General features: G+C 45.7%; 3 protein-coding genes across 3 annotated transcripts; all 3 read left to right on the top strand.

Annotated features, from left to right (window-relative positions):
* The first annotated feature begins 2,100 nt into the window (after positions 1-2,100).
* Positions 2,101-3,326, top strand: hoxb6b (homeobox B6b). The gene is made up of 2 exons (XM_028988897.1): positions 2,101-2,942; positions 3,022-3,326. The coding sequence occupies exons 1-2, from the start codon at positions 2,651-2,653 to the stop codon at positions 3,255-3,257; spliced, it is 528 nt and encodes a 175-aa protein (XP_028844730.1). The 5' UTR covers positions 2,101-2,650; the 3' UTR covers positions 3,258-3,326.
* A 750-nt stretch (positions 3,327-4,076) lies between these two features.
* On the top strand, positions 4,077-4,777 carry hoxb5b (homeobox B5b). Its single transcript, XM_028988935.1, has 2 exons — positions 4,077-4,462; positions 4,545-4,777. Exons 1-2 carry the CDS (start codon positions 4,114-4,116, stop codon positions 4,775-4,777), a joined length of 582 nt encoding a protein of 193 aa, XP_028844768.1. The 5' UTR covers positions 4,077-4,113.
* A 6,858-nt stretch (positions 4,778-11,635) lies between these two features.
* Positions 11,636-15,738, top strand: hoxb1b (homeobox B1b). Its single transcript, XM_028989112.1, has 2 exons — positions 11,636-15,032; positions 15,108-15,738. The coding sequence occupies exons 1-2, from the start codon at positions 14,510-14,512 to the stop codon at positions 15,401-15,403; spliced, it is 819 nt and encodes a 272-aa protein (XP_028844945.1). The 5' UTR covers positions 11,636-14,509; the 3' UTR covers positions 15,404-15,738.
* Positions 15,739-20,357: the final 4,619 nt, after the last annotated feature.

Genomic DNA, 20,357 nt, shown 5'->3' with positions numbered 1-20,357 from the left:
TCATGTTTCGATGTTTGAAGGGATTCATTTCAGGGTTTATTAATATTTTTGTAGGATATAATATAGGATATAAGACTGTTATTTTATGTGATTATTATTTAATTGATGCAGCTGCAACGGTAATAAAAAAACGAAACGAGAAATCCGAGCAGATTTCTGCAAAATGTTTCACATTTTCACATCATCCGTCCAAACGAAATAGATTAAAGTCGTGAATCGGTTTATTTCGTGGTAGATTCGGCGTGTAAAAATGACAATTGCCGTCCTGTTCGACTCTACTGCGGGAATTCAGGTTTTATGGTTTTATGGCGTCAATAAACGTCAGATGTTTCTCCCTGGAAACAACAGAAAAGGAAGAAAAGCAGAAAAGAAGAAAAGAGCCGAAATTCCTGCTTCCTGCTCCGCCCGATTATCGAGTTTTTCTGCGGATAAAATCCGGGAATAAATAACCGGCTTTTTAAAGAAGATCCGCGGCGGGAATCGGTCGCGTTTTTCGAGTAAAAGCCTCGTTTCGTCGCGCTTTGCGCCAGTAAAGATGGCGAAGCAGAAGAAACGCGCAACACGCCTGCAGGTTTGTGCAAAATTTACAACTTTGCGATAAAATTTTACGAGCGGCCCTCGGCTCTGATTGGCCGGCTGCGGGTCACGTGGGCGTCCTGCCGTGAACGTGAACTTTTCCCGATTTCCCAGGTGCCCACACTGCGCCGGGACGCGGCATGAGGACAGAAGGAGGACCGGACGCGACATGGGGACAGACGGAGGCCAAGATGTGGCATGGGGACAGAAGAAGGACCGGAGGCGACATGGTGACAGAAGAAGGCCCGGACGCGACATGGGGACAGGAGAAGGCCCTGACGCGACATGGGGACAGAAGGAGGACCGGATGCGACATGGGGACAGAAGAAGCACGCGACGCGACATGGGGACAGACGGAGGCCCGGACGTGGCAAGGGGACAGGAGAAGGACCGGACGCGACATGGGCACAGAAGGAGGACCGGACGCAACATGGGGACAGGAGAAGGCCCGGACGCGACATGGGGACAGGAGAAGGCTCGGACGCGACATGGGGACAGGAGAAGGCCCTGACACGACATGGGGACAGAAGGAGGACCGGGCGCGACATGGAGACAGAAGAAGGACTTCCCGGGAATGAATCAGGTTGGGCCGGATTAGAAGAGCTGGGACACCCGGTAGGTGCAACTTCTCTTTTTTATCTTTTAATCTCGCGTTTTTGGGGTAAAACCGTTTTTCTTGAGCCGACTGTCGAGATCTGAAAGCCCGGATGAGAACCACGGGCCAGGTGTGACGTTCTGTCCTCCTCCTCATCATCACCCTCATCATCATCATCATCATCCTCCTCCTCCATGTTCGGTGGATCCGCCGCTGCTGTCGCGTTTTATCTGTGGAAGTCGGTACGTCTGGTGTCTCCTGTTCGATTTTACGTCGCGGAGGTGAATCCGTGACTCCGCGCGGTTTTCACGGTAAAATTCTGCCCCGCCGGTGTCGCCTCCCAGTGGCCAGAGTGGGTTACTGCACCAATCTCGTTAAAACACGCCGCCACGGATGTGTGTGAGTGTGTGTGTTACTCTGTGTGTGTTATTGTGTGTGTTACTGTGTGTGTGTTAGTGTGTGTGTTACTGTGGGTGTCTGTGTTACTGTATGTGTGCGTTATTGTGTGTTACAGTGTGTGTATGTGTGTGTTACTGTGTGTGTGTGTGTTACTGTGTGTGTTAGTGTCTGTGTTACTGTGTGTGTGTTACTGTGGGTGTTAGTGTTGCTGTGTGTGTCTGTGTTACTGTATGTGTGTGTGTGTTACTGTATGTGTGCGTTATTGTGTGTGTTACAGTGTGTGTATGTGTGTGTTATTGTGTGTGTGTTAGTGTGTGTGTAAGTGTGTGTGTTACTGTGGGTGTTAGTGTGTGTGTTGCTGTGTGTGTCTGTGTTACTGTATGTGTGTGTGTTACTGTGTGTGTTAGTGTGTGTGTTACTGTGGGTGTTAGTGTGTGTGTTGCTGTGTGTGTCTGTGTTACTGTATGTGTGTGTGTTACTGTGTGTGTTAGAGTGTGTGTTACAGTGTGTGTTAGAGTGTGTGTGTGTTACTGTGTGTGTTAGAGTGTGTGTTACAGTGTGTGTGTGTGTGTGTGTGTGTGTTCTGCGCATTTTACTTCACTTCACCAGTCTGACCGCTGCTGGACGCACACGAAATAAAAGATTTGAAGGTGTAAAACAATTCTGCATCATCTAATGTTTTTTTTCTTCTATGAAAATTATGTAAAAAATTTCTCATCCCGGGAGCCTAAATGTATAAAAAAATTATTTTAACTAATTTGAAGCAAACACCAAAAATGCTGAATAAAACGTTAAAACAACGTTTAACTAATGATGCATTTCACATCGCTCACCTTAAAAACGAAATATCGACCTTCCCGTTTTTTAGCGTTTTTAATGAACCCTATTTAATCATCGTTTCGTTTGAACTGATGTTAATAGTTATATTAATAATTTCCCGTGTCTGGTGGGAAAACGCGCCTCCACCCCCCGCAGGAGGCGCTGCTGAGCCGCCATTGGCTGCGCCCTGGTCACGTGGCGCCGCTAAAACCAGCCCGCCGGTAAATTCACGGCAAAAGCACCTGGACCATAAAACCCGACATGAGCTCGTACTTCGTCAACTCCGCGTTCCCGGTGTCCCTCCCCGGGGGACAGGAGTCCTACCTGGGCCAGATCCCGCTCTACCCGTCCGGCTACCCGTACCCGGCCCCCGGCGCGCAGGACAGGCTGTCCCCGCCCTCCTACTACCCGCCGCAGGCCGGCGCCCCGTACCCGCCCGACCTCTACCGGGACTCGGACCCGGGCAAGAGCGACTGCGCGGAGCCCGGCGGGACCGACGAGCGGCCGGGCGCCCCGGTCTACCCCTGGATGCAGAGGATGAACTCGGCCAACGGTGAGGTGAGCGCCGCGACCCCCCCGGTAAAAGTGCCCCCGGTCGGTGTGTAAACGTGTCGCTCCGTCCCCCCCCGAAGGCGCCGCGACCAGCCACCGCCGGGGCCGCCAGACCTACACCCGCTACCAGACCCTGGAGCTGGAGAAGGAGTTCCACTTCAACCGCTACCTGACGCGCAGGAGGAGGGTCGAGATCTCCCACGCACTGTGCCTGACGGAGCGCCAGATCAAGATCTGGTTCCAGAACCGCAGGATGAAGTGGAAGAAGGAGAACAAGGTGATGAACACGGAGCCGGCGGCGGAGGAGGCGGAGTGAAGCTTCTCCTTCCATCTTTTATTCCATCTTTTATTCCATCTTTTATTCGATCTGATGAGACTCGGGACGCGGAGCGACCTGAACTGTAAATTCAGGCTTAATTTATTATTTCGTCACGTGTGCGCTTATTGGCTGCATGTAACTTGGAGACTTGTGGTCTGATTGTCTACTTTGTCAGTAATGTCATTTTTTGCCAATAAAAATGTAATTTATAAAAGAGATTTATTTTTTAAATGATCTGTGTGTGTGTGTGTGTGTGTGAATGTTGCTGGAATGTAAAATTCCGAAATATTTCATTTCGAAATTCAACGGCCCAAAATATTCGTGAGGTTTGAAACCCCATAAAACAACAACAATAATAATAACAACAATAACAATAATTGAACAACAACAACAACAACAATAATAATAACAGTAATAATATTAACAACAACAACAATAATAATATTAATAATAAGTAGAAAACCAAAATATCAGACAAATCCATCCCATTAATAATCAGCGTCATATTTATTCTTGTTTTTTTTTAATTTTATTTCATCGCTCCGTTTCTTTGTACCGTTTTAAAAACCGCCGCGTTCCTGCTTTTTGACAGTTCGGCTTTTTTCGGGAATTAAGCGCATCTGTTGCGCGTCTGACGCGGCCGCCAGGTGGCGCCGTCTGCCCGTCGCCGGTCGCCTCCGGTCCCCTCCGGGACGATTTACGACTGGTCAACAGAGGCACGTGACGCGCAGACGCGCGCCCGCGGAAAAGCGCGCGTACTGTACTGCGCTATAATTCATTATTGGACCATAAATCGCGCGGCGCGGCACCGTAACGACCCGCGTCCACAAATCACGCGCGTAAAAGTCGCCAAATGAGCTCGTATTTCGTGAACTCGTTCCCAGGGCGCTACCCCAGCGCCACCGACTACCAGCTGCTGAATTATGGGAATAACGGGAATAACGAGCACTCGGGCTCCTTCTCCTACGCCTACAATGGGATGGACCTGAGCGTCAACCCCCGCGGCGCCCACTTCCACGCACCGGAGCCCCGGCCCGACGCGCCGGAGCTGAAGGAGCCGCCGCCCGCCGCCGACACCGAGCGCACCGGCAGCGTCTCCTCCGACGCCGAGGACGCCGCGCAGGCGACACCCAGCGCGACACCCCACGACGGCCGGAGCCCGCAGATCTTCCCCTGGATGCGCAAACTGCACATTAACCACGGTACATACCCCCCGCCACGCCACGCCACGCCACGCCACGTTATTCCCCGAGTAATGAATGTGGTGACGTCTCCTCCATGCAGACATGACCGGACCGGACGGCAAGCGGGCCCGGACCGCCTACACCCGGTACCAGACCCTGGAGCTGGAGAAGGAGTTCCACTTCAACCGCTACCTGACGCGCAGGAGGAGGATCGAGATCTCCCACGCACTGTGCCTGACGGAGCGCCAGATCAAGATCTGGTTCCAGAACCGCAGGATGAAGTGGAAGAAGGACAACAAGCTGAAGAGCCTGAGCGGCGTCTTCCCCAACTGAGCGTCGCGGTCGCCGCAGCGCGTAAATGTCGTGTTCGCATGTGCGCTCCGTGTCGTGATTTGTTCCCTGCTGGACCCGCGGACGGGAGGACGTGGCCGTGCCGCGCAGCGTCGGGACCGGGCGTGTCTCTCACGCTGTCAGCCGCAACGCCTGCGGTTCGTCTCACCACTCACATTCCGCCAGGAGCGCGATTAATCGCCGAATAATCGCCAGATTAATCGCAGCCGTTGGCGCTGACAGCGCTGTAGTTTTGTTGTCGTGACTCTGTGTCTGTGATTCGTGGCGCGGCGTGGCGTGGATGTTCTGCCTGTAGCTCTTTCTATTCGTGGCTGTTTGGTTTATTTGGGGGAAATAAAGTTTCTTTCCATCTCAAAAAGTGTCCGGCTGGTGCTGTATCTCCATTTTAAAACACTTTTTAAAAAGTGGCCGACTAGTCTATGGAGTGTGGAGAGTGCCACAGTACAATAAATATAATTAGCATTATCAGTAAAATATCTATTAATAATAAACGCTAAAGGAAAAGTGTCCGGACTTTTACCTGCTACGTTCGCTCAGAACGAATAATAAGATGAAGAGTTGCGTGTCGGATTTGACGTCTGGTCCAGCGCGACGTGAGTTTCGTGCATTAGCAAGATCACGCTTTAAATAATAATACTAAAATTATTAATAATAATAACAACAACATGTGGGATCCGTTTAGAATCACGGCCGAACGATGTTCTGAGATTACAGTGACTCTGTTTTTTTTTTTAAACCGGAATTAAACCAGAACCAGGACTCGAACCCGCACATCACGTCGGGATGCTGATCAGGTTCATTAATTATTCATCAGAGCGGGGTCACCGCGAGGTCACCAGCAGCAGCAGCAGCAGCTCGACTTGACGTGGAGAACAACTTCAAAATCACAATATTTCAGGTAAAATCGCAGCTCCACATTTGAGTAAATTCTTTAGCTAAATCATTCAGGTTTTTACTGACAGCGACTTTCTTCCTTTTTAAAAAAGTCCTGATGTCAAATGTCACTTTGAACCCTGTTATAGGAACCGAGTGGTAATAAATTGTAAATATACATTTTAGTAGCAGGTGTGTGGAGTGTGAGTATGTGTGTGTATATGTGTGAGTGTATGTGTATGAATGTGTGTGTGTGTGTGTGTGTGTATAAATGTGTGTGTATTAATGTGAGTATGTGTGTGAGTGTGTGTATAAATGTGTGTGTGTGTACGTGTGTATGAATGTAAGTGTGTGTGTGTGTGTGTGTACGTGTGTATGAATGTAAGTGTGTGTGTGTACGTGTGTATAAGTGTGTGTGTGTGTGTGTGTGTGTGTGTGTGATGCACCGCCGCCGCGCCACCAGCAGGGCTCGCCGCCAGACCGGGTCATAAAACAGGATAGAACACGTGACCCAAACGTCCTGGAAAAGTGGAGCTTGAACGATGTTTTTTTTCAGATTGATTTTCTGCTCTTATCTTCAATATTCATATTGTGAAAATGCATAAACGCAACAAATAAATAAATAAGCACAATAATATAAATAAGTATGTGGGTTCATGTGGAGGTCAGGGGTCATTATGAGGCTGAAATGGCTGTTTTCTCCCTTTTAAAAAACGCTGCTGCATAAATTAATTACACATTATATATTATTATTACATATTATAGAACAACATTGTATATTTATACAAATATTATATTTGTGATGAAAATGTATACCTACGTAATCTGCCAGTTATAGTGTATTTATTATAGATGAAGATCGTGAAGAAGAGGAAGATGTCATCTATATGTACCCTGTAGATCCGAATTTGTGTTGTGGCCGCAGTCGCAAATTCGTGTCTTGGGGAGCATGTAGTTGATGCCAAACCTGCGCAGCGTGGATCCGCTTCTGGACCGCTGATGGTGAGTAAAATATGAATTTATTAAAGTGGATATTTCCCTTCATACTGCTGACTGAGGAGAGTTTATTCTGTATGATCAGAAGGCTGTAGCGATGGACCCGATGTTCTCCACCTCATCCATCTCCTCATCTCCTCCACGTTCCCTGTGTGGATCAGAGATCCTGCAGCAGGAAGGTCGGTCTGCAGCTTTACTTCCTTTTTATTTACAGAGCTGCTTTCTTCTGACCTTTGACACGGATGTGAAATACGTGAAGTTTTTCACATTATTTTTACAAGATGTGTGCAGTCTACTTCATTCATAAAATATTCAACATTGCAGTATTAAACAGGTAAAAGGGACATTTATTCGTAAAAAAACATTTATCCACAGTACATAAATTATAATTAAAAAATGGATATTTAAAGTCAAATGTAAAAATCTTAATAGGGGGCAGACATCGACAAACACAGCAAGAACGAAGCCAATAAACCCTGATAAAAATATAACTGCTGCTGACTGGGGATTAATGTCGGCATTAATATCTCCACTGAGCGCGAGAGAGAGAAGGTGCGTCCACGGCATGGTGAAAAAGCACTAAAACTGGCACTTCTTGTTCATTTTTGGAAATTCCTTCGTTAATTCTGCATTATTACGAATAAATAATATTTGTGGTGCTATAGTGGGGGGGGGGGGGGTGTTGACGTGTGTGTGTGTGTGATGGTTTGTAAGGTTGCTGTGTGTTGTGTGTGTGTGTGTGTGTGTGTTTCGGGTCTGTTATTGGGGTGCTATAGTGGGGGGGTTGACTTGTGTGTGTGTGTGTGTGTGTGTGTGTGTGAGATGGTTTGTAAGGTTGCTGTGTGTTGTGTGTGTGTGTGTTTCGGGTCTGTTATTGGGGTGCTATAGTGGGGGGTTGATTTGTGTGTGTGTGTGTGTGATGGTTTGTATGGTTGCTGTGTGTTGTGTGTTGTGTGTGTATGTTTGTTTCGGGTCTGTTATTGGGGTGCTATTGTGGGGGGTTGACTTGTGTGTGTGTGTGATGGTTTGTAAGGTTGCTGTGTGTGTGTGTTTTGGGTCTGTTATTGGGGTGCTATAGTGGGGGGGTTGACTTGTGTGTGTGTGTGTGTGTGATGGTTTGTAAGGTTGCTGTGTGTTGTGTGTGTGTGTGTGTTTCGGGTCTGTTATTGGGGTGCTATAGTGGGGGGTTGATTTGTGTGTGTGATGGTTTGTAAGGTTGCTGTGTGTGTGTGTGATGGTTTCTAAATACTTCATGACCTCATAATGAGGTATTTAAATGCGCTGCATGTTCAGAACGTTTCTATTACAGTGGTATTCACACATTGTTACTCTGCACCTCCATGGTTTTTAGTTCTGTCTGTATTCTGTTATTCTTACACTGTCCGTGTCCCCTGTTTGAACTATATAGCCAATTGGCTTTATGTCAGTATGTAATGTTGTTTAAATGTTCCATGTAGCACCAGGTTCTGGAGAAACGTTGTTTAAATGTTCCATGTAGCACCAGTTTCCGGAGAAACGTTGTTTAAATGTTCCATGTAGCACCAAGTTCCAAAGTAACGTTGTTTAAATGTTCCATGTAGCACCAGTTTCCGGAGAAACGTCATTTAAATGTTCCATGTAGCACCAGTTTCCGGAGAAACGTTGTTTAAATGTTCCATGTAGCACCAAGTTCCAAAGTAACGTTGTTTAAATGTTCCATGTAGCACCAGTTTCCGGAGAAACGTTGTTTAAATGTTCCATGTAGCACCAGTTTCCGGAGAAACGTTGTTTAAATGTTCCATGTAGCACCAAGTTCCAAAGTAACGTTGTTTAAATGTTCCATGTAGCACCAGTTTCCGGAGAAACGTTGTTTAAATGTTCCATGTAGCACCAGGTTCTGCAGAAACGTTGTTTAAATGTTCCATGTAGCACCACGTTCTGGAGAAACGTTGTTTAAATGTTCCATCTAGCACCAGGTTCTGGAGAAACGTTGTTTAAAAGTTCCATTTAGCACCAGGTTCCGAAGTAACATTGTTTAAATGTTCCATGTAGCACCAGGTTCCAGAGAAACGTTGTTTAAATGTTACATGTAGCACCAGGTTCCAGAGAAACGTTGTTTAAATGTTACATGTACCACCAGTTTCCGGAGAAACGTTGATTAAATGTTACATGTAGCACCAGTTTCCGGAGAAACGTTGTTTAAATGTTCCATGTAGCACCAGGTTCTGCAGAAACGTTGTTTATATGTTCCATGTAGCACCAGGTTCTGGAGAAATGTTGTTTAAATGTTCCATCTAGCACCAGGTTCTGGAGAAACGTTGTTTAAAAGTTCCATCTAGCACCAGGTTCCGAAGTAACATTGTTTAAATGTTACATGTAGCACCAGGTTCCAGAGAAACGTTGTTTAAATGTTACATGTACCACCAGTTTCCGGAGAAACATTGTTTAAATGTTACATGTAGCACCAGGTTCCGGAGAAACGTTGTTTAAATGTTCCATGTAGCACCAGGTTCTGCAGAAACGTTGTTTAAATGTTACATGTAGCACCAGTTTCCGGAGAAACGTTGTTTAAATGTTACATGTAGCACCAGGTTCTGCAGAAACGTTGTTTAAATGTTACATGTAGCACCAGGTTCTGCAGAGACATTGTTTAAATGTTCCATCTAGCACCAGGTTCCGGAGTAACGTTGTTTAAATGTTCCATGTAGCACCAAGTTCCAAAGTAACGTTGTTTAAATGTTCCATGTAGCACCAGTTTCCGGAGAAACGTTGTTTAAATGTTCCATGTAGCACCAGGTTCTGCAGAAACGTTGTTTAAATGTTCCATGTAGCACCACGTTCTGGAGAAACGTTGTTTAAATGTTCCATCTAGCACCAGGTTCTGGAGAAACGTTGTTTAAAAGTTCCATTTAGCACCAGGTTCCGAAGTAACATTGTTTAAATGTTCCATGTAGCACCAGGTTCCAGAGAAACGTTGTTTAAATGTTACATGTAGCACCAGGTTCCAGAGAAACGTTGTTTAAATGTTACATGTACCACCAGTTTCCGGAGAAACGTTGATTAAATGTTACATGTAGCACCAGTTTCCGGAGAAACGTTGTTTAAATGTTCCATGTAGCACCAGGTTCTGCAGAAACGTTGTTTATATGTTCCATGTAGCACCAGGTTCTGGAGAAATGTTGTTTAAATGTTCCATCTAGCACCAGGTTCTGGAGAAACGTTGTTTAAAAGTTCCATTTAGCACCAGGTTCCGAAGTAACATTGTTTAAATGTTACATGTAGCACCAGGTTCCAGAGAAACGTTGTTTAAATGTTACATGTACCACCAGTTTCCGGAGAAACATTGTTTAAATGTTACATGTACCACCAGTTTCCGGAGAAACGTTGTTTAAATGTTACATGTAGCACCAGGTTCCGGAGAAACGTTGTTTAAATGTTCCATGTAGCACCAGGTTCTGCAGAAACGTTGTTTAAATGTTACATGTAGCACCAGGTTCTGCAGAAACGTTGTTTAAATGTTACATGTAGCACCAGGTTCTGCAGAAACATTGTTTAAATGTTCCATCTAGCACCAGGTTCCGGAGTAACGTTGTCTCGTTTCACTTTGTTCTGTTGAACACGTATGTAGCTGAAATGACAATAAAACTTGAACTTGAGAGAGATGATGGTTGTAATGTGTGAATATGTCTGTCTTCCTGTGATAATGAAAAACGAGCGAGACTATTAAAGTTTCATTTAAGGACTCTCAGCATTGAATAACTGATGCTTAAAAACATAAAATCAGATGGCTCAGGTGGATGCTAACAATTCCAGGAAGTCTTTTCATTGGTGGTTGTGTTGCATTTTACCCAGATAAACTACTGCTGTTCTCTGATTGGCTGGTAGTTTACTGTTTCATAATGAGCCACTACTGTGCTGCGGCCTACAAATTATTGAGAAATGCAATGTGTGGCAAGACTGTGTGACAAATGGCTAAAGTGAGTGACTGTCACACTCAATGCTGGACACTTGAGAGACCAGTAGACGGAGGAGGGGGCGTGGCCTGTACCGAATCATTTGTTGCTGCCAAAATGCTTAACTTTAATGCAGAGACAACAAGAAAAGGAAATAATGTTAAACCCGTCTAGCTTTAATAGTTCTAAAACCAGTTCAAGTTGAAGTGTAGAAATTGACCAGAATTCCACGCCTGGTCACCCCACTTCATAAAACGCTTTATGGGAGTTACTGATCTCTGCAAACAGACTACGCTTGAAATTTCTTTTTGCGAGAAAACATACGGTTTTTTATAGACCAATAGGAAGCGAAGTTCAATATGTAGCCTACAACACTAGAGGTTATAACACACTCGTCTACTAGCCAGAAGACCCAGGTTCAAACCCCACTTACTACCATCGTGTCCCTGAGCAAGACACTTAACCCTGAGTGTCTCCAGGGGGGGACTGTCCCTGTAACTACTGACTGTAAGGGCGTGTGGTAAATAATGATAAACATTACATTTTGTAATGTAAAAGCAAGCCACCGTCCCCACACGCTGCTCCATGGTCACGGTCCCCACTGCTCACTCAGGGTGATGGTTAAATACAGAGGACACGTTTCACCGTGTCACCGTGTGCTGCAGGGTTTTACAATGACAGTCACTTCACGTCACTAAATGAGTGTTTTTTTTTTCCTGGCTCCTTTTACGCTGTTTTACTGTATAAATACGTGATTTATTTTTATTATTAGTGGTGAATGGTGGCAGCTTTAGTGCGCTGTAACAGCCGCACCCTCCCTGGCGCCCGCGTACAATCTGTAATCCCCCTTTGGCTGTAAACGGGGGACCTGTGTCCTGGATCAAATATCCCCGTGTCTCCTTGTTGTGTACGTTTGTCTTTGCAGGTCGCGTGATTCTGTGTCTTTGGTTCTTCAGATGCTTTTTTTTTTTTTTACATAGTGGGGAAGTCTTGGCGGTGAACTAATGTTTTTATCCGCATTTATTAATGTAAGATAATGAATATATTTATGAATGTAAATTATATTGGGGCTGTTTTTGCTGTGGGAGGTTAGTGTGTGTAATGAGGGGCATTTTATAACCATTTATAACCAACACCAATATGGCAACATCACTACTAATTAAACACTGTCAGTAAACACACACACACACACACACACACACACCTCTTAATTAGCAGCACTTTTTCACATTTTTCTTCCACAATTGCTCATGGTTTTCCTCATCATAAATCTTCCTCAGATGGTATTAACAGTCCAATTAATGCCCCAGATGTTACTACATATACCACAGTGACCAGGAAAAAACCCAGAGGCAACACATACGCAGAGAATTAAATGTATACTTATAATTAAATAACTGTGAAACAAATGTTTACTATTAATATATTTATGTTTTAATGAACCAGATTCGAGTAAAGGAATCAGTACAATATTTATAACGGAGAAAGAACCCACATTACGAGCCATGCATGTAAGTGCAACAATCTCGCAATGTTGTGTTAGGGCTCCAAAATGCCGTTTTTGTGTGCTTACACAATGTTTGTATATATTTCAATACTTTTAAATACATTTTCATAAAACGACGAATTGAAACCACGTGATCGGGTGATAGCTGCTTGAGCAGATTAATGCTGAACCAGAACATTTCATTATGAATTAAACTCAGATCACATTACAGTAAACTCATCTCATTATTATTCCTAATTACTGCAGTTGTAGTTACTGTTAATTAAAAATTGAACTTTGACCTGCTCTTCAGCCTGAGAGATCAAAGCCTGGAGAGAGATGGAGAATTGATCTCCTCTGGTCCCCGCCGCCAGCTGTCACGCCCGGACACCGGGTCTCGGGTGACGCGGTCTCGGTTCGGCCTTTGATCGCGGCGGGATCCGCGCTCGCTCATTTTCTGGTCGTGTCGATATTTCAGCATCCAGCTCGTAGCTCAATTCGCGTCGATTCTCCTCCTTGTCCAGACTCCCGATTCCCGACTCCCGACTCTCGACTCCCGACTCCCGACTCCCGACTCTCGACTCCCGACTCCCGACTGCAGGCTTTCTCAACAGTCAGGAGTTAAAAAGAAAAGCTGAGCAGCGCTCGCAGGGTTCTGGCGTCCTGGTTCCGCCCTGGTTCCGTCCGAACCGCGCTGGACTGCTGACCTCTGACCTCCACTTTTACATACTCAGGATTTGGGGTTAGTTCGCTTTTCAACTCACTTTCTAAATCTTCATTATGACCAGAGGGGAGAATTCGTAAAAAAAAATAATCAGGACGGGTTCTAGTTGAATTTATGCTTTATAAATCTATTAATGAGTTCATGCCAAAATAAAACTACCTTTCAGAATTTAAACTGAAATATAAATATCTGCTTTTATGTAAATTAAAATTTCTCGTCGCTTTAACGTTCTTGTCCTCGTTCAGGCCGCGGTCACATGACCCGTGTCCCCGAGGTGCCACACCCTGCGACATGCTGCATAATGATGCTTTAATAAGAACAATAATTACACAGCTTTATTTATTCAGCAAACAGGATTAAAACAGGAATATAGAAATATCCGCAAATAAATGGAACGTTCCTGTGTCGAACATTCTCCACTTCACTTGTAATTTAGAGCAGATTTTGGTTTTATATTACTAATACTACACTGTGAACACTGACTAAACTAAAAAAATGGAATTAATCTGCCAAAACTCATATTTCAGCTTTGATTACAGCAGATTTGGGTTTATTTACATGGCTTGAATGATGAAATTTGACATATTAATTCAATTAATAAAAACCACCATTATTAAACAGGACATCTTAGGGGAATATAATAGACATTCAAATATTATTCAAAAATAAATGTTTTTAGAAAATTACTTAATTACTTAAAATAACAGTCCTTTCCAGAGCCAGGGACAGGGACAGTCTCCCCCGGAGCAGCTCAGTGGGGGTCTGAACCCCAAAAACAGTCTAAATCTGTGCAGTGGGAAGAGTGCAGCCATACAGACATGTAAATTGGAGAAGTTGAGGAACAGTCATGCAGCTCTTCTTCATGGTCCTGGTGCGACCTCCATGGTCCTGTGGCAGGAGAAACGTGGAGGATCAGCAGACGCTAACATGAGGGAAGTGTGTGTGTGTGTGTGTGTGTGTGTGTGCCGTTAGCATGAACCTCTTCCAAATAACTAAATAATTAAAATTCTAATAAACCCACAAACACTGACAGAATTATAATAAACCCAGAGTCAGAACAGATTTATTCGATTTCACGAGCGTTAAATGAAACTCGTTCAATTATAGAAAGAAGTGGAGACATCCGGAATATTATTCTCGACCGTAAGAAATAGTTAAAAACATAAATGATTAATATATAAAAATGATAGATTTTCACTATTAAGGCCTGTGTAGAAATATGCAAATATACATCACAACAGCAGCAATAATATTTAATGTTTCATTTTAATTCAATACGATCTTTTCAAATCATTTTCTGTGCAGTTTAATAAAAGGGACATAAAGATAATTAATTACGCGCTATTTTTATATAGAAGATTTTTGCAACGTGACTGCTGGTAAAATTGACCCGATTTTTATGAAGTACGTTTTTAAAAATAAATGTCTGCCGGATTATAAAACGATATAAAACCACGTCCTGGAGTTTACTGATCATTTATCTGATATTTGTCGGTGTCGTTCGGCTGGATTTTTGTAAAAATTCTCCAGCTCTGCTGAATATAAAAATGCGCAGTTGCGGTCCGCGTTTTTACATGTTAATGTCGCCACCGCGGGTCACCTGCTATTGGTGCAGCGCGACCATGTGACGTGTCACCTCGGCCTTATGAGGGTGGAGGACGCGTTTCCAGCTTTGACAAACGGCCGAGAGGTGAAAGGGCGCCATGAACTCCTACCTAGAATACCCGGTTTATAACCACGCGTCCAGGGTCGGGTTCCACCCGGCGGACCCGGGCTTCGGGTCTCCAGGACCGTGCGTGGTGGCGGACAGCTGCGCTGCGGAGGGTCCGGGGCTGCATCAGTACCCCCATCACCAGGTCCAGCAGATCCAGCAGACCCACCAGGTCCAGCAGGCCCAGCAGACCTACCAGGTCCACCAGCAGACCCACCAGGTCCACCAGCAGACCCACCAGGTCCACCAGGTCCGCCAGCAGACCCACCAGGTCCACCAGGTCCAGCAGCAGGTCGGCGGCGCGAACCTGGAGTTCGGAGGACAGCATCAGTTCGCTTTCGGCCTGGAGCAGGACAGGAGGTTTCCTCCGCCATGCTTCTCCGTCCCGGGCCCCGCCGCCGCTCACCCCGAGAATCCACACCGGGGACCCCCGACACGCAGCAGGGACGCGGAGCAGAGTCCGCTGGGAAAGACCTTCGACTGGATGAAGGTGAAGAGGAATCCGCCTAAAACAGGTAAAGGTGGATCCCGCACGATCCCGACTCGATCCCCTGATCGGCGGCTCAACTCGAATCTTCCGCCCTTTACAGTTCGGCCCAGCGAGTTCGGCAGCCGCGGCCAGCAGAACCTGATCCGCACCAGCTTCAGCACCAGGCAGCTGACGGAGCTGGAGAAGGAGTTCCACTTCAGCCGCTACCTGAGCCGCGCCCGGCGGGTGGAGGTGGCGGCGGCGCTGGAGCTGAACGAGACGCAGGTGAAGATCTGGTTCCAGAACCGCAGGATGAAGCAGAAGAAGCGCGACAAGGCGCTAAAACCGAGGCCGCTGGGCGACAAGGGACACCACACGGACGGGTCCAGCTCGCCGGAACTGGCGTTACAGCACTGAGAGAACACGCGCACACACACACGCACACGTGCACGCACACACGAATACACACACACACACACACACACACACACACACACACACACACACACAGGAACACACACATTAATACATACACACACATGTGCACTCATACACACACGCACAAACACGAACATACACTCATACACATGCACTTTGTTTCCAGAAATTAATTTTTAATGATCAAGATCATATATTAGATACAGTATTAAATGTTCAGTAGGTGTGTGACTCCTTATGAATAAAATTGTAAATTGAAATTTTGTTTTTATGAAGAAAGTGTAAATAAATTCTTATATATTGTTTATTATAAAGTGTGTTCGTCGTCCATACAATACGAGGATGAGCAGAAGATCTGAACCCCTCCCTCTTGTCCTGCAGAGTGACACGAGGAATGTTGCACTGCACCCCAGGTGGCTTCCTGTGACCTCTTCACCTCCCGAACCCCTGTGTTTTTAAACCTGTAAACACACAGCCTCACCAATGTGGCACAGAAGCTACGTCTGTGGCTGCTTCACATTTCGTCAATTTCGTACAATTCGATTTTTTCATCCACATGAAAAACATGATCTGCTCAGACCCAGATCTTCACCTTTTGTGGCTGCTGGTCAGAAAGTGAGCGAGATGAGCGTCAGCCATGTCTTCTGGCGGCCCGACAGGTCATCTCTGACCCTTCAATATTTACTCAGGGTGTTGGGTTTGCTCAGCACACTGGCCCTGCGCTGTCAGCAGCTCCTCCACTGGCCAGGTTCACACAGAGTTCAAACCCAGATGAAGTCAGGATTTCTAATCCAGACCCCAGTAGATGCAGGGTTTGCAATTTCAGTGCAACTTAATGATCATAATAATGTCTTAATAATAAAAATATGCAGTATGCAGTAAAACTGAGACTAAATCAATGTGGCACAAAAGCTGAAGGCCATTTCTCAGTTGTGGCTCATCTGCAACCGAAATAAACGCTTTAGATGCATGTACACATGAAAGCAGGTCTCTCTGTGTGAGTCCTGTCCTTTTGGAAAGTTGGGAGGTCCGAGGTCTCCGAGCTCCCGCTGAGGTCGTGACGGAGGTGACGAACCTGCCCCTTGGAGACAGATGCCCATGCAGTGAGAGGACTGGGGCTTTTCAGCACCCTGTCAGAAGACAGGATGGACGCCCAGAAGGAAAACCAGAAATCAGGTCTCAGTCATATATCAAACATACAGTTTAGACAAAACACAGACTACAGCATCGGCGAAGACAGCGGAGTGTGGACATGAAGGGGTCAGAGGGGATTTTTCCTGCCTGTAAGTCCTCAGTAGAAGGCAGGGAGGCACTAACATTTGTCCGGGAATAATTCTGGAAGAATCTGGGATCTGTACGTCACATTTTTAATTCTGAAATGAAGGAACTGAATTCCACAGGTAGGATTTCGAGTTAGAAACCATTAGAAAGTGTGAATACTTTTTAAAATGAGAAAATCTACATGAAATCTAGGTGCTGGTTCTTGTTTGTGGCCACGCAGGTGAGTAGCAGGTCGGCCCTGGTCGCCCTGGGCGAAAGCCACACCATTCATGACAGGAACAAAACATTCCGGCCCCGAGCCGGCGAGAGGTGACGCCGGGGTCACACGCTGCCCCCGACCGGAGCAGCAGGGCTCGGTTCGGCCTCCTTTCATCAGCTTGCTGGGGCTGTTTCAATCCCAGGCGGACAAGCCTCTGGTCTTTTGTACTGTTTCCCCCTCTGAGGACGCTCTGTCCTGCCATCTTTGAGGGGAAGAGCCCCGTCCCCCATGCTGGGTGTAGTTGTTGCAAGGTCTTTTACAAATCAAATGCCTGGCTCGACTTCCTGGGTCTTGTTCAAGTCCCTATGAAGCATGTCACTCTACGGGGGACGGGAGCTCCAAAGGCCCTTTGTATACAGTATTCATGGCCTGCAGCGCTCGGGGGAGAGAGTGAACTCCATCATTTGAAGCAGCGAGGTGTAAACCTGCACGTCCGCGCTGAATCACTTCATGTTCATGTTGAAGTCCCACAATTACAGAAACATGGTGATAAAGGTGAAGACAGCTGCCAGTGTGTCAGTCTCAGCAGACCAGCTGCTCTGCCCAGGACTGGCCAGGTGTCCACGTCCCGAAGCTCATCATGGTGCTGGGGAGAGAACAGGACGGGCTGGGACACTGTGGTTGGTGGTCTGTCCCGTATCATGAATTTGGGTATAACGTTATGACAGATAAGCTGGAGGCAGGTCCAGCTTACAGATCAGTAACTGGGAGGGTGATGGTTCATTTTTAACCATGTATATGAAAGGAAAAAATATGACTGACAAACCCAGAGTGAAAATACAGTTAAAGAGAGCTAAAAAATCTCATCCTCCTCTCTAAAACCCCTCAGTTGGACTTCCAGGGGGTCGTGGCTGCACCTAAATTGCAGGAAATCCTTAAAACAAACGCTTTTCTTCTCTAAGAAAATTAAACATTGGGCAAAAAGGGACCCTTAACAGCAGCTCAAACGTCCTGTCGGTGACGTCCGTGAAATGGACCTTCAAGTGTTTTAATGGAGGAAAATTGGAAGCAAACAGCAGGTTAAAGTTCAAAAGGTCACATCCAGCCTAGTGGGATGGAGATGAGGTCTGCTGCAGTACAGCATATGCACACACTGCACTCCAAAAAAAAGTATTTAAAAATATAAAATATTTTAAATATAAAATTGTGGTGAAACATGCTGATAAGCCCGTGTGTGTTGGTGACCTTTAAAGGCGGCTTCGCCCTATCAGATCAGAGACTCGCCCCGCCCCTGGAGAAACGCAAATGAAAAGGAGTGTCCAGATAAAAAGGGGAGAGGAGACCTGCTCCAGATAAGGGAGCTGAAGAATGAGGAAGCTTCTCTGAAGGAGATCAGAGCAGGTTCCTCTCATCTCATCACCCCTGTGTTTGATACCGAGTCTTTGTCGCCCATTCAGGGTTGCATTGTTGGGCGGTGTAATCCCAGGCAGATTACAAAAGACAGGCTCTTTCATATGCCCATGCCCAGCGGGGCGCGGCCAGGCCCCAGGCAGGGGAGGGAGGGTCTGTCCCTCTCCAAAGGTCCCAGCTACAGGGACAGCGACACGAGGGGCCGTGTCCTCCGGTGGAATTTTACCAGTTTCAAGTTACACGTGTCTTCACTTTGGTTTGTTACGTGAGGAAGTAGAAAGGACGTGTGCGTTCGGGTCCTTCTCAGACACATGGAGTGACCGCGGTGAAAAATGGGCCCCGCGTGTTACATAATGATGAGAAAACCACTCACTTCCTGCATGATGAGCACAAGCCTCACGAATTATTCGCTCCTCGAATCGGCCATTTTTAAACGGGTACGGTAGGTCTCCATGAACGGGACCTGAAACCCCCACACCAACCTCATTTATTATTGGACCACTGGTTTTTACAGACAAAGATGGTAAAAACACAGTAAAAATTCCACCTGCGCGATGTTGGGGTGCTAGTGATACTTCCACTTGCATGAGCGGGGTACTGGTGGTACTGGTGGTGACAAATGTGACAAAAAGATTTTTATCAGACCCAGATTACGATTATCTTGTTTATTTCAAACATTGATGCATCACCACAAGTTCTAATAGAAGTAAGAAGTAAAATCCAACTTTGCATGAAATACTCATATTATTTACATGGAAATGCTTCACAAAAATATCCGTAATTCTTTATCACATCCACTCCCTAATCATGTCGTTTTTAGGTGAATAAATATGTTTATAGTGGAAAACATGACATTTTGAAGAACTAAACTGGAAAAACTAACTTTAGTGGCCGAGATCCATCCAGACGGCGGCATGAACAAAGGAAGAAAAAAATAGAGCGTATTAACTACTATTAAGAAGTAGAAGAAGAAATAATAATGATACGTAAATGTCCGATGATGCCACTATGGCAAGTCAACAAAACAGTGTTGTAGTCAAGATCGCCTAAAACAAGACCAAGACATGGCCAAGACCGGAAAGAGAAAACGGACTAAGGCTGGACATTACTCAGATAAAAAAATTACTTGTCAAATCGAATTTTTTTTTTCAATTGTATCATCCATATGCCTCTCATTTAAAATCCTCCAGATTTGTCATATTTATGAGGCCTGGTGGAAAACTATATTCTCAGGAGTCCTCTCCTAAAACCATTTTATCAGACCTCAAGGGATGAAAGATGTTCATATTAAGCCTCTTATACCAGGTACAGAGGCAAATACGGCAAATAAGACAGTGTTGGTACACTGATCTACAGACTTAGCACGAACAAGTAATTTAATCTAATTTACATCTCTAAAAACGCTGCATGATGGAGAGGACCCAGCTAATCAAGTTTTTTCTCGTTTTTTGGAATGTCATACAGCGAAATTATTGCTGCTCTTGTTGAGCAGCGCCCCCTGTTGTCCGGGAGTCAAATGCTGTGTTCCTCTTGCTCATTCACATGCCACATAAAACGCAACAAACGGCACGTCTAAGTGCACGTAACCCGGGCGTGGTCCCGACAGGTGGATGAACCGACCTCCCCCTCCCAGTACTAGTCAGCATAGGGCTACCAACCATCCCATCCTTTTTACCAAACCCCAGTGATGCGTACGGTGCAACTACTACTAATCCCAGACCTAAAACATGAAGGACGGTTGAACAGCGCTGTACAACTTGCACCTTTTGGATTAAGAATTTGTGCAGATCTGGACGAGATGTAAATACAAGTGCTTGTTCATCTTCCTTCATGCTTTCTTTACTACGAATATTTTGGGGTGCTGCTGGAATTCAGTGTGGTTGAACTTGATGTATTTCAGCATAAGTAGAAATTCTGCAGTGAGATTTATGTTCTTGAGGGGTTCTACTGGAATTAGTATTGGGCTTTTGTTCTTCCCACTGAATGCTCATCTCGCTGTGTTGTTACAGTGTGTTGGTGGCGTACTGGTAACGCAATGGTTGG

The sequence above is a fragment of the Denticeps clupeoides genome, chromosome 8 (assembly GCF_900700375.1).
Source record: "Denticeps clupeoides chromosome 8, fDenClu1.1, whole genome shotgun sequence".
Taxonomy (NCBI): domain Eukaryota; kingdom Metazoa; phylum Chordata; class Actinopteri; order Clupeiformes; family Denticipitidae; genus Denticeps; species Denticeps clupeoides.
Note: the sequence above shows the minus strand (reverse complement) of the source record. Positions and strands in the feature narration are given on the sequence as shown.